Raw genomic sequence first — 14,269 nt, forward strand, 5'->3', positions numbered from 1 at the left:
GGCAGAAATATCAATAACCTCAGATATGCAGATGTCACCACCCTTATGGCAGAAAGCAAAGAACTACAGAGCCTCTTGATGAAAGTGAATGGGGAGAGTGAAAAAGTTGGCTTAAAGCTCAACATTCAGAAAACTAAGATCATGGCATCTGGTCCTATCAACTTTATGGCAAGTAGATGGGAAAACAGTGGAAACAGTGATAGACTTTATTTTTGGGGGGCTCCAAAATCACTGCAGATGGTGACTGCAGCCATGAAATTAAAAGATGCTTGCTCCTTGGAAGAAAAGTTATAACCAACCTAGACAGCTTATTAAAAACCAGAGACATTACTTTGCCAACAAAGGTCAACCTAGTCAAGGCTATGTTTTTTCCAGTAGTCATGTATGGATGTGAGAGTTAGACTGTAAAGAAAACTGAGCACCTGAGGAAAAAAAAAAGCTGAAGAATTGATGCTTTTGAACTGTGGTGTTGGAAAAGACTCTTGAGGGTCGCTTGAACTGCAACAAGATCCAACCAGTCTATCCTAAAGGAAATCAGTCCTGAATATTCATTGGAAGGACTGATGCTGAAGCTGAAACTCCAATATTTTGGCCACCTGATGCGAAGAACTGACTCTTTTGAAAAGTCCCTGATGCTGGGAAAGATTGAAGGTGGGAGAAGGGGACAACAGAGGATGAAATGGTTGGATGGCAACACTGACTCAGTGGACGTGAGTTTGAGTAAATTCTGGGAGTTGGTGAGGGACAGGGAAACCTGGCATGCTGCAGTCGCAAGGAGTTAGACATGACTGAGCGACTGAACTGAACTGAACTTCCAGAGTTCACTTCAGATGTGTCCCAGTAGATTGGATCCTGAAGGTGCCTGGTGGTGTTGGCCTCTAAGAGAAACTCAAGGTTTATCCCCTTATCTCCTTACCCCCTTATGCCCCCAAGGGTGGGACAAGGGCAAAGACATTTTATAGGCTACAGTTCTTGGAACATGAACTTACTCTTGATGAGAAGGTTAAGAATCTAAGCCTTCATAAGTTTCCACCAAGTTCCCCTTGTCTCTACAAGTCTAGCCATAAGCATAGATCTCATCACTTTCAAGGATTTAAAAGGGAGTCTCTTTTTGAAATAAAGATAATGGTCATACAGGCAACACCAAGTATCTTCCTCCTTAGAATCTAAAATTTCTAGTTAGAGTTGGTTGAATCTTGTGGTTTTCTTTATGTGAGTCGTTAAATGTATTGTCATAATTTTCTTAAAGATATAATTTTTTAAGGTTTCATTCCAAATGAGGACATTTTCCATAAAAACTTACTATATTCCATTTCCAGAAAATTTCCTGTTTACCTGTAGTTTTGAGTGTAACACTTGAAATCTAAGAATTTATTATTTCACAGAGTGCTTTTTTGGTGTAGTATAAAGAAACTCATAAGAAATGAGTCAAGTATCTTAAGTGTGAAACTGCAAGATAGGTGAGAATTCCTAGAGTGAGTAAACAGAAACCAAAGATCCTTTTAATCTTCAGAAATGGAGTAAATGCTTGCATAGAGTGAGCGCAAGAAATCCTAGGGAGTCTTAAGTCATTCAGTCTTGCTATTTTTTGTTGTTAATGATACCTTTAAGACATTTAGCAATGGTTGCCTTGAAAAGAATTGAATACTGTTCTTTGGAAGCTTCATTTTCTTCTTGGTGGCTCTGAGAAAGCAGGTTTCTCACTTGGCATAGTCCTGTGAAATAGGGCATTCACCTTTATGCACAAAGTCTGTAACATCCATCTGGATCCTGTGGATTGCTTAGTCCCCACCCAACTCAGACATGTCTGCCCTTTCTTCCAGTACTTGTATTGACAGGTAGACCTGTAATTTCTATGACTAAGATATAGTTTCCATAGCTATTGTATCATAATAGATTTGTGTTGAGTTAAGTTTTCCTGAAAACAGATCTCTCTTTTCCCCTGCTAGCTTTAAAATAAAGGATAATGAAAAAGAAGTAATAGTTCCTAATTAGGTATTTAAGTCAAAGAGACATTTTCACAGTTAAAAGTATTTGTTCTAAACTAAATCATAGTTCAGATATACTTTTCCAAAGACCTTTAATTGGCAGCTTTCCCCCTCAACTATTGGTACTGGTGTAGGAATTTTTTGTGGCGTATTCTATTTTAAAAAGAGCTTCAGTTCATTCTTATTCTGTTTATAGCACCTGGATATTAATATATGTTAATGCAATTGCTGTATTTTTCCTAACATGCATATGAAGAAAGGAAATTTTTGATACCTTACTTAGTTGATGTAAGACTGTTCTCTTTTCCTTTTAGGCTGCAAACATGTTAAAGGCATCCTGTTATATGGGCCTCCAGGTTGCGGTAAGACACTATTGGCTCGACAGATTGGCAAGATGTTGAATGCAAGAGAGCCTAAAGTGGTCAACGGGCCAGAAATTCTCAACAAATATGTAGGAGAGTCAGAGGCTAACATTCGTAAACTCTTTGCTGATGCTGAAGAGGAGCAAAGGAGGGTAATGCTAATATAATTTAGTAAAAGTTTGTTGTCATTTATATGATGATTGAAACCCAAAGTTCTGGTGGAAAACATGCTGCCATAATTTATAGTTTGAAGAAATTGCAAGTAAAATTTATTTAGAACTGAGTTATGTCACTGAACTGGGATTTTGGGAGATTTACATGTTGTGAGCAGATGTCAGTATCCACATATTCCAAATACAAAGATGGATGGTGATATAAGCCAAAAGTTTTATAAAAATGTATCATGAATATCTTTTTAAGTGACACTTTTCTTCCACATTACTTCTAGAGTCTTGAACTCATTTATCATAAAAGAGAGAAGTTAAGTCCAAAAAGAGACTTAGAGAATTATGTATGTGTAAGGTTCATGTGCAGAAAGCTGGTTTAGTTACCACTGACCCAACCCAGCTATAGAGTGACTGGCATAAGCTGTTAGAAAAGGAAAATTTGATTCACAAATGTGAATTTGTGATTTGATTTCACAAAGGAGAATTTGATTTGGGTCTTAGAAAAAAAAAATAAAATTAACTAAAAATCAAACCAGAGTTTACTAATTGGGATGGCTAATTTTGTGTTAGTTTTCTGGGCGCTAGGGTGCCAGACATCAGTTAAACATTGTTTTGGTTGGGTTGTGTTTACCATTTGAATCTGTAGACTGAGTAAAGCAGTTGTCCTTGCTAATATGCCATCAGTTGAAGACCTGAAAAGAACAAAAAGTCTTACCCTCACTTGAGTAAGAGGGAATTTCCTTCTGCCTGACTGCCCTGTGTGAGACATCAGTTTTTGTCTGCCTTCAGACTCAAAACTGAAACACCCTCTCTTCCTGGCTCTCGAGCTTGCAGACCTTTGGATGAGGGAGCCACACAGTTGGCTCTCTTGTGTCTCCAGCTCACCCAGGACAGATAGTAAGACTTGTCAGCTCCCATGATTCTGTTAACAAGTTCCTTATAAGTAATCTCTAGATAGGTAAAAAGATCTCAATCTAGGTCTAGAATAAATATATTTTTTAAAGTACCAGTAGAATAGATAGAACACGTCTCTAGATCTATTGATTCTGTTTCTCTGGAAAACCTTGACTAATATGTTAGTATTTGCATATTTGTTTCATTAAAGAAAAGTTTAAAAACAATGTCCTGAGATTTCTGGTTCTGGAAATACAGTAGACTAGGAAGCATGAAAACACAAAAATCTTCAAATGCTGGGTAAAATATTTTCAGAAGAACAGTTGAGCTCTCAGGATAGAAATGTCTTCAGAAATTAAAAGAAAACTGAAAATTAAAGTGCTAAAGATAATGAGCTTCCTTTTTTGGTTCTGGTAATTTGTGCCTTTGGGTTTTAGCATCCACTAACTGACTCACTGGAAAAGTCCCTGACACTGGAAAATATTGAAGGCAGAAGATGAGGGTGTCAGAGGATGAAATGGTTGGATGGCATCACTGGTGCATTGGACATGAACTTGGGCAAACTTTGGGAGATGTTGAAGGACAGTAAGGCCTGACATCCTGCAGTTCATGGTTTGCAAAGAGTTAGACATGAATGGGAGACTGAACAGCAAGGGGGCATAAAATGAGCCCTTGAACTTACTTAAAATGAGGACTAGGAACTGGAACCTCCAAAGTGACTGTATCATCAGTGAAGAAAAATGACTAGAAATTATTTCCCTACCAACACAGAGAAATGACGGAATTGTTCAACTATTTGCCTGGGTTCTAGAGTGGAAACTAAGGAATCTCACATGGCAATTCTAAACCATGGGTCTTTGGCTCATGCTTAGGAGTTGGGGAGAAAAGACACACACATGCACACCACCAATGTACTTTGAGGTCCCCAAATTGGGAAGTTAATTTTAAAATGAATCCTGGATTAATGATCCCACATAGAGTTGTTAGATAAAAGAACACCCCAAAGGGTCCTCCACCAAACCCAGGCCACAGGAGCTTCTTACAGGGGAAGCTAAAATATCTCCAATAAATAGAAACAACATCATCAAAATTTAAAACTCAGCAACTAGGTTCAGCATAAACAGTAGCTTCAGCTGAAGAGAGAAGTGATGAATAGAAGAATGAAGTGAAGTGAAGTCGTTCAGTCGTGTCCGACTCTTTGCAACCCCATGGACTGTAGCCTACCATGCTCTTCCATCCATGGAATTTTCCAGGCAAGAGTACAGAGGGTTGCCATTTTATCACCCAGAATGTGGCACAGAGAGATACAGAGATTGAAAGTATGAAAGAGAAATTGAGATAACAGAATTAAAATAAGAAACCCAAATTCAATAGTATAGAGGCAATATTCAAAAAGAGAATGGCTGAAAACGTTCTAGAATTGATTTTTTAAAACTTAGATTTATAAATACTTAGATTCATGTAGCACCATGAGTTCAAAATTTTGAATAAGTTCAAAAATTAACTTATATGTAGATGCATTGTAGTGAAACTGGAGAATGCCAAAGAAAAAAGAGAAATGTCTTAGTATTAGCAATGAAGGAATGATGATGACATCCAAAGAGATATCCATTATGTTGACAGTAAAGTTTTTAACAATAGCAAGAGAGATCAGAAAACAGTGGAAAGATACCTTCACAGAGCTAAGTGAAAATAACTGTCAACTTAAAATTTTATACCCAACTTAATTCTCATTCAGGAGTAAGATAAAATGAAGGTATTTTTTCAGATAAAGTCTAATAGAATTAACTATTAGAAGCTTCCAACAAGTCACAGAAGCTTGTTGGAAGAATGTGAAGCAGGATATACTTGAGACTGAAGAATATTGAACCCAGAAGGAGTGGATTGGGTACTAGAAACAATGGTGAGCAATGAAATTGGTGAAAATGTAGATAAAATTTGGAACTTTAACTTCTAGTAGTTGTAGATTAGGTAATTTAAATTGTGCCTGCCACTGAAGACTGCCAGAAAGGCTCAATGAAAATTTTATTTTATTTTATTTTTTGCTTGGAGGCATCAAGAGCTTACAATATCTGTGGGGAGAATGGAGGCCCAGGGGGAAAAGGTCCCAGTGTATGGGGTCACTTGTTCCTCTGGAGAAATTAGCCAATTCTGGAGAGAGCTGATAAACAGCTCTGTAACCCTTTTGACTGGCTAGTGAGTGAATGTAAGGGGGAAAGAGATTAGAGCCCATGGCCCACAAAGAGAGGACTCCTGACGAACCTACTCACTTTTGAGTTGGCACCATGAAAGGCTACACCATAGGAGCAGATGTTAACCAGAAGTAGACATGTTCTTATAGAGGCTACAGATAAGCTTTGAATTGTGTCATTCTCTAAAACTAGGCTGAGGGTTCCTGAACCACCAGTGACCCCGGCATTTGGCAGAATTGTACATCCTTCCTGGAGGAAGATAGTGTCATGCAAGGTCATAAACTGCTTCTGTAGTTTGCAAATGCAGTGCCTGGCTTATAATCAAAAGGAGTCAGATACACAAAGACATAAACACACACAAAGAAAAACAAAAGATGATAGAAATTGGGCCTCCAGATATTGGAATTCTCAGATATAGTATTTTAAAATAAGTATACTTATCATGTTCAGAGAGAAAAAAGATTGAAAATTTTGGCAGTGCATTGGAAAATGTTAAAAAAAAAAAAAAAAACCAAGTGGAAATTCTGGGAATGAGAAAGTCAGTAAATTAACTCACATTGAAGCAACAGATTAGACACATCCAAAGAGAGAATTAGTGAACTGAAAGATGTTAAACAAAAATAACCAGAAACAAAGGATGAAAGGCAATAGAGATAAAACCATGAGAAGGTCTAGTGCACATATTTAAATTTCCAAAGTCAGGAGAAAGAGAATAGGGCAAAAGCAGTATTTGAAGAAAAAGAGGTTTAGAATTTTCTAAAACTGATGAAGAACATCAGTCCATGGATTCCAGAAGTAATATGAACCTCAAGCAAGAGAAATACCAAAGAATTCTGCATGTATAGATGATCATTATTAAACAGCTTAAAACAAATAAAAAAAGAGAAATCTTAAAAGCAGCTAGAGGAAAAAAGTGAATTTTCAGTAAGCACAAATAGCTGGCATTTTGTCATCTCAGTGACTTAGCTGGTAAAGAACCTGCCTGCAATGCCGGAGACCTGGGTTCCATTCCTGGGTTGGGACAGTGCCCTGGAGAACGGCTCCCACTGCGGTCTTCTGGCCTGGAGAATCCCACGGACTGTATAGTCCACGGGATTGCAAAGAGTCGGACATGACTGTGTGACTTTCACTTGCACACTTTGTCTTCTCAACAGAAACAATGAAAATCAGAAGTCAGTTAAATGCCTTTTTTTAAGAGAGTAACTTGTCACCCTAAAATTCACAGTCATATAAATATACAATAAATTACTGTATTATAATGAAAGTAAACAGACTATGGCAACCTATGGACTATATAGTCCATGGAATTCTCCAGGCCAGAATACTGGAGTGGGTATAGCCATTCCCTTCTCCAGGTATCTTCTCAATCCAGAGATCAATCCCAGGTCTCCCGCGTTGCAGAATCTTTACCAGCTGAGCCAACCAGGGAGACCCAAGAAGGCTGGAGTGGGTAGCCTGTCCCTTCTCCAGTGGATCTTCCCAACCCAGGAATTGAACCAGGGTCTCCTGCTTTGCAGACGGATTCTTTACCAGCTGAGCTACCAGGGAAGCCTGGCTGTACACATAGCTATTCATAGTTGTAGATCTCACAAATGAATGTTGAGCAAAAGAAACCAGACAAGAAAGGATCATCTGTGCTGTATGATTTCATTTATATAAAGCTACACTAAAGTACAGTGTTTAATTATACATGTTCCTTAGTTGGTAAAACTATAAGGGAAAGAAATAGTTACCATAAAAATCAGGTTGTGGTGCCTTTGAGGCGTGACGGGGGAGGGGTGTTGGGGAATGGTGGTAAGGAGACACTGCGAGGATGCTGGCACTGTTCTAGTTCCTGTTAAGTTTAACGGCTGCTCATTTTGTGACAGTTCCTTCAGACAGACAGACACGTTTGGGGGACTTTCACTCTGGGTATGCCTTATTTCATAATAAAAAGGTTTAAAAGAGGTAAATTTAATAAGCTTTCACTGTACAAAATGATAATGATGATCAGTACATATATATTTTAAGGGTAGAACTAAAATGCGGAACAAACCATGTGGTGAGTAGGTTGAATTCATATAAGATCCTTGTATTATTTGGGCAGAAGATGCTAATGTTAATTAACATAAAACTTAAGTCATATGTTTATGTGAAAATTGTATGTAGTTCTCAAGCTTTTCAAGGCATGAGGGGGAGCTGAGGAAGGAATAAATAAAACTCAAATACTTTACAAGCAGGAAGGGAATAACATGACTCAAAGTGTGAAGACACTGAAAATATAACTTTAAAAAAAGATTTAACTTACAACAGCAGTCAGAATGATAAGGTAACTAGGATTAAATCTTAACAGGAAAAATAAAGGAGAAAATTATAAGCAGTTTTGAATTTTCAAAAGCTAATAAATGGTAAGATAGAACATGTTCATATGGGAATCCTAACATTATCATAAAAATGACAGTTCTGCCCATATTAATCTGTAAGTTTAGTGCTTTTCGAATCAAGTGTAACATGAATTTTTTGTAATTTAACAACTTTTTTATTTGGATGCTTGAAGTGTCATGGAAATTTTGAAGAATAATGAAAACTTACTTATTCAGGTATCAAAACTTACTGGAAAGCTGTAGTAATTGAAACCATTTTTTTTTCCTACATTTTTCTTTCGGGGCAGGGCTATGCTGGGTCTTTGTTGCTTTGAAGGCTTTCTCTAGTTGCAGTGATCTGGGGCTACTCTAGTTGCAGTGCATGGACTTCTCATTGCAGTGGCTTCTCTAGTTGTGGAGCATGGGCTCTAGGCCTGTAGGCTTCAGTAGCTGCAATTCCTGGGCCCTCGAGCACGGACTCAGTAGTTGTGATGCACAGGCTTAGTTCCCCCACAGCATGTGGGATCTTCCTGGACCAGAGATTGAACCGTGTATCCTGCATTGACAGGTGGATTCTCTCCCACTGAGCCACCAGGGAAGCCCAGTAATTGAAACAGTTTTTTATATGCATGTAAAAACAGACCAAAGAAACTGAGGAACATAGGAGGAACTTATTAAGTGAAAAGTGGCAATACAAATCAGAGGGGAAATAATATACTGTTCCATAAATGGGACTGAGATCATTGTCTTTCTGGAAAAAGATAAAGTGTAGTCCTTAACTCACTTCATACAAAATTACAAAATGGATTTGCAAAAAACCAAAACTTTCAAAAGAAAAGTTTTAGAAGAAAAATAGGGAAAAGCTTTAGGAATTGAGGCTAGGAATGAATTTCTTTAATATAGAGAAATCAAAGACATAGGAAAAATGTTAACTTGGTTACATTAATATAAAGAAAATTCCTTGTCAAATTTCACTAAATACAAATGTCTCAAACTAGAGAAGATATTTAAAGTCCATATAATCCACAAAGAATTGGCATCTTCTATGATAAATTCTCTGTAATAACTCCTATGTAAGAAGTAAGAAAAAGACAAACACTGCAATTTAAAAAACTGGCAGAGGATATTAAAGGGCAGTTTCTCAGAGGAAGAACCCAACTGAAGATAAGCAAATGAAACAATGCTCAGGAAAGAGCATCATTAAAGAAAAACCACCTTATTAACAACCTGATAAAATTTACAAAGGCTAATAATGCCAAAAGTTGATGAGGTTGTAGAGAAACAGGACTTCATATACATTACTAGTCATAGTATAAATTAGATATACAGTGGGTAATAGCTTGTAGATTAATTTGACAGCATCTTATACAATGAAGATGCACAAACCCCATGACCCATGAGAGCTCTACTTCAAGACAACTACCCTAGAGAAATACTCTTGCACTTATGCACAAAATGACATGTATCAGAATGTTGGTTGTTGTACTATATGCAGTTGGGGAAAAAGTAGAAACATCTTGATTCTTCCCAGTAGGAAGTAGAATATCATCTTAGACATTAAAATAAATAACAGATGTACGTGGATCAATATGAATAACACCAGAAACATCAATTTTTTAAATCTAGTAAGTTCTATTAAACCCTGTCATTTTCTACTTTTAAAATTTTTGTTCGTGGTAAAAATAAGTTTTAAACATTGCCTTTATAACAGCCCTTCTGCTTAAAATCTACTTATTGGGTGCTTAATCATTTCAGTTTTACCCAAGGTGGTTTTCTCCCCTGCATTCCAACAAGGTCTTGTTCATATTCAGGTCTCTAGCTGTCTTAGCTGCATTGGGTCCTAGTATATTACTGCAAGTCTAATAACTGATCTCAACTCTTCAGACAGTCCCAGAGCCATCCCTTGTGTCTTTGTGTCAGTTGCTCGGTCGTGTCTGACTCTCTGCGACCCCGTGGACCGTAGCCCACCAGGCTCCTCTGTCCGTGGAATTCTCCAGACAAGAATACTTGAGTGGGATGCCATGCCCTTCTCCAGGGGATCTTCCTGACCCAGGGATCGAACCCGGGTCTCCCACATTGCATTCAGATTCTCTACCGTCTGAGCCATGAGGGATTTCATCCCTAATACTACAATATTTTTTGCTTCAAATATCTTTGTACAGCTCAGAATACCAAGAAAAATAGTCATTACCATTTACTATCTGGATTGAAAGAACTCCTTTTTAAAAACTACTTGTAAGTTGATTTACAGGTCATTTACAAACATAAAAATAAAGGGAAGCAGAGACTATTAAACTATTTAATAAGAGCATAAATAGTGAAAACCAAATTTTTATCTCATATTTTCTTGATTTTGAAGACATCTATTGACTGATCAATAGATACTAATATATATCCAAAATGGGCAGGAGCCTCTGAATGTAGCTAACTGTTCATCAGTTGTCATACATGAATTTGTACACTGATTGTAAATTTCAAATGACATCGCTCATAGATTATAGTTTATCATTACTTCTGGTTCTTCTACTTGTGTCATCAAGACAATACTTGAAAAAAAATTTTTTAATTTGGCTTATAATTTTGTTGAAAAGAGGATGGCCCATCAGACATTCTATAATTGCAAAATATTTTTATTTTTAGGTTTGTATACAGCTCTTTAATGGCCAGTTTAATTTTTTAATGTCTACATCATCTATTTTTGCTTGTTATTTTGTAATACCTGCCTTCAGCATCTGTTGTCTTATTCATCTTTGAGTTTGAGACAGTCTGTTAGGACACCACCATCTGAAGGCACATAGTCTGAGATTTTACTTAGAGTGATCCATTTCATCATCTTCAGTAGTATGTCAGGTGCTGCCATCTCAGTCTTTGCATTCATCTTTAGATTCATCCAATAATTGCAGAATGTTTTCCTCTGTTGATTTTCTTTTCTTTGCCATTACGGCCATAGAATAAAAAAATCTGAACTGTGTTCAGTTAAAGCTAAAATCAGGCAGCAAAGATAGTGGATGGTGTCTAGACTTCTTTTATACCTTTTTGAAAGCAGATATAATACTTTGGGCAACACAGTTGATGCTGAAAGTTGATGTCATACGATATTTATTTCACTATTGCATCATCCTTCAGAGAAATACCATCATTTTTTAATTGATCTTTTTTTAGCATTTTTTTTTTTAAGGTGCTCAGTCGTGTCCAACTCTTTGTGACCCTGTGGACTGGAACCTACCAGACTCCTCCGTCCATGGGATTCTCCAGGCAAGAATACTGGAGTGTGTTGCCATTTCCTTCTTCAGGGGATCTTCCCGACCCAGGGGTCGAACCCGGGTCTCCCACATTACAGGCAGATGCTTTAACCTCTGTGCCACCAGGGAAGTCCCCTTTTTTTAGCATAGTTAGGACTAATTGGTGAGTAATGATGACATAATTTCTAGAATGTTGAAATAGCATAATATATCTTAGATTTATAAAAAAATCCAATGGACCCATACAGTAATTGCAAGATAGAATGAATTTAATTTTATTTTATTTTATTTTATTTTATTTTGTCTGTGCTGCATAGCTTGTGGGATCCTAGGGATTCCAGGGATCTCTCATGGGCCTGGCTTTGAAAGTGCAGAATCCCAATCGCTGGACCACCAGGGAGTTCCCAGAATGAGTTCTATTCTGTTTTTTTAAAAATATATTTTCTGAAACTTCTCTGGTGATCCAGTGGTTAAGCCTCTGTACTTCCAGAGCATGGGGTACAGGTTCAATTCCTGGTTGGAGAGCTAAGATTCTACATGCCATGGGGCATAGCCAAAAAAAAATTTCGCCCTGTAGCAGACTTGTAGGGGAAAAAAGTCATGTGATATCAATTTTTATAAATATTAATACTGCTTAACAAAGAAAATTAAAAACCAAAATTGTGTTTCTAATGTACCCTAATGGTATACTGAGGATTAAACATCAGGTGCAGGTGAGAAGCATTTTATAAGATCTGTTGTGATAGTTTCTACATGGCTGCGTAGGTATCTTTGGTGCTGTTTTGAAACTTGCAGACAGTTTAAATATGACACTTAATAATAAAACTGAGTTGGCAAAGAATTTCTAGGTAGGTATTAATCATAGCCAGGTTTTTCTGATATACTTTTCTCAATTCTTACACCCAGAAATGGCTTGGTGTATTCAGCTAATGACCCCATGGAGAGTATATATGTGTTACATAATAAAGAAAAGCATCACCTCTGTGATTCTGGACCGTCCAGGCTGACAAAGACGAACACTTGCATATAGGTCAAACTGGCTAAATATAGAACAGCCATTTTCCAAGGCTGTTGCCAGGGGCTCAATGGCATCAGCTGTGTTTCTGTGGGGGAAGAGTTTGCAGATAAGCACAGAGCTAGAAGTCAGTGAATTGAAGAGGATTGCATTATGGAGCTTTAAACTTTTTGGTAAAGGGTTTATTGATGATTAAGCTATATTAATTTGTGAACATTAATCTTGGCATCTTCCTAACCCAATTCCTAATTTATTACAATAAGGACTTGCCTTTATTTAAATAATGCACCTGTAGAAATTGATGTTATTGTACTCCCTAGGTTGGGGGAAGGGACCTGATGACAAGTCTTAAGATTAGCAAGGTTCTGAAAAGGTCAGAATTGTACTGAATTATGTTTAGGGAAGATTGCTCCTGTGATCATTAAATCAAGCACAGTGTTCTTATTGTCTCTGGCTTCCCTTCCATACAGATGATTTTTGAGGTTGGACTGAGAAGGAAGTCATGATTCCAGTGGTAACATAAGGCACATTGACAGCAAAATTCGTACATTATAACAGCTTTTTGTTTTATGCTGTATTGACAGACAACCTTGAATAAAGGTGTCTTAAAAAAAAATAGCATAAAATCTTACAGATTTTCAGTCACAGACAGGAGTGTCCTTGTTTTTTATTGAAAACAGCAAGAATTAATACTGTACTGTCTAGAATTTTTTGGCAAAGCTAAGATTGTAGTTCTAATTCTTCATTCTCTTATCTTCTCTACAGATAGAAAGGTGAATAGGTTTTGGTGTTGAAGTTTTTTTAAGCAACAAGCTATCGTTTATCTTTAGATATCTGTTCAGTAAATATGGCAATAATTGAGAAATTAAGTTATTTTTTCAGACTTTAGTTTTAAAACATTGTGGAAGGAGAACAATTTGTAAGTTATATTCAGGAAAAAAAAATATAATGAAGCTTAGTTAAATTTTGAAAACCTTAATGAACACATGACTATCATCTTGCATAAGAATGCATTAAAGAATGAACAGTATTCCAAGTAATGAATACTGGAATGTGTGATAAGATGTTATATATTTTATTTATTATTATGAATTAAAACTAACCTTTCTGAGTTTTATGAATTTTAACATGTGTATAGTTTCATGTAACAGTCATCAAAATCTAGATGCAGAACATTTACATCACCTCACAGAATTCGCCTGTTCTGTCCCTTTGCTAGTAACTCTTGGTAACTACTGATCTGTTGTCTATCCCTTTACTTTTGTCTTTTTGAGTTTTGTCTTTTTGTCATATAAATGAGACCATAGTATGTAACCTTCTGAGAATGGCTTCTTTCACTCAGCATATTACCTTTGAGCTTTCATCCTAGTTGTCACATGTATCAAACATCCTTTTATACTCTTGAGTAATATTCCATTATATGGATGTACCATAGTTTGTTTATCCACTCACCAACTAGAGGGCATTTGGGTTGATTCTAGTTTGGGGCAGTTAAGAGCAGAGCTACTGTAAACCAAGGAGTGGAATTGCTTGATCATACTGTGTTTTATCTGGTTTTTATTTTTTTTAAGTATATATTCAGGTGTGTTTTAGATCCTTTCCAATTCCCTTCAGGTCATTTTTAGAACCATTTTTCTTCCTACTTCTGATATACAGCATTTCATCTTTCATCTTTGTCGTGTTTTCTTGATCCTGTTTTCTTTGGGTTGACTTTATTGGAATCATCTTTTGGTACTGTAGCCCAGAATCTGTCTGGCTTTTATATTTCTCCAGCTTAATTATATGATTCATCTCCTTACAGAATCTCGTTTGCAACTCTACTCTGCCGTTTGTAGATGACTTTCACATCTATCTTTCTATCCTCTTTTGTTCAGTTTATATCTTGTTATCTGGAGGACATTTCTAACTAGATGTCCTGTTAACACTTCAGTCCTCTCATGGTAGAAACTTAAAAATTTTTTTCCCTTCCATCTTTTCCCTTCTGAAACTTTCTTATCATAATCACAGGTAATTTATTACATTTGCTGTTACTTCCCCTTTCCAGTTGCAGGCAGTAACCAAACCTAG

General features: G+C 36.8%; 1 protein-coding gene across 1 annotated transcript in view; it reads left to right on the top strand.

Moving 5' to 3' along the window:
- The window catches only part of NSF (N-ethylmaleimide sensitive factor, vesicle fusing ATPase), a 145,561-nt gene that overhangs the window by 69,900 nt on the left and 61,392 nt on the right, over positions 1-14,269 (top strand). Inside the window, exon 9 of the mRNA XM_065910374.1 lies at positions 2,303-2,502. Within this exon, the coding sequence (XP_065766446.1) occupies positions 2,303-2,502 (200 nt within the window). The remainder of the gene's footprint in view (positions 1-2,302; positions 2,503-14,269) is intronic.

Source organism: Muntiacus reevesi, chromosome 18, assembly GCF_963930625.1.
Source record: "Muntiacus reevesi chromosome 18, mMunRee1.1, whole genome shotgun sequence".
Classification (NCBI taxonomy): domain Eukaryota; kingdom Metazoa; phylum Chordata; class Mammalia; order Artiodactyla; family Cervidae; genus Muntiacus; species Muntiacus reevesi.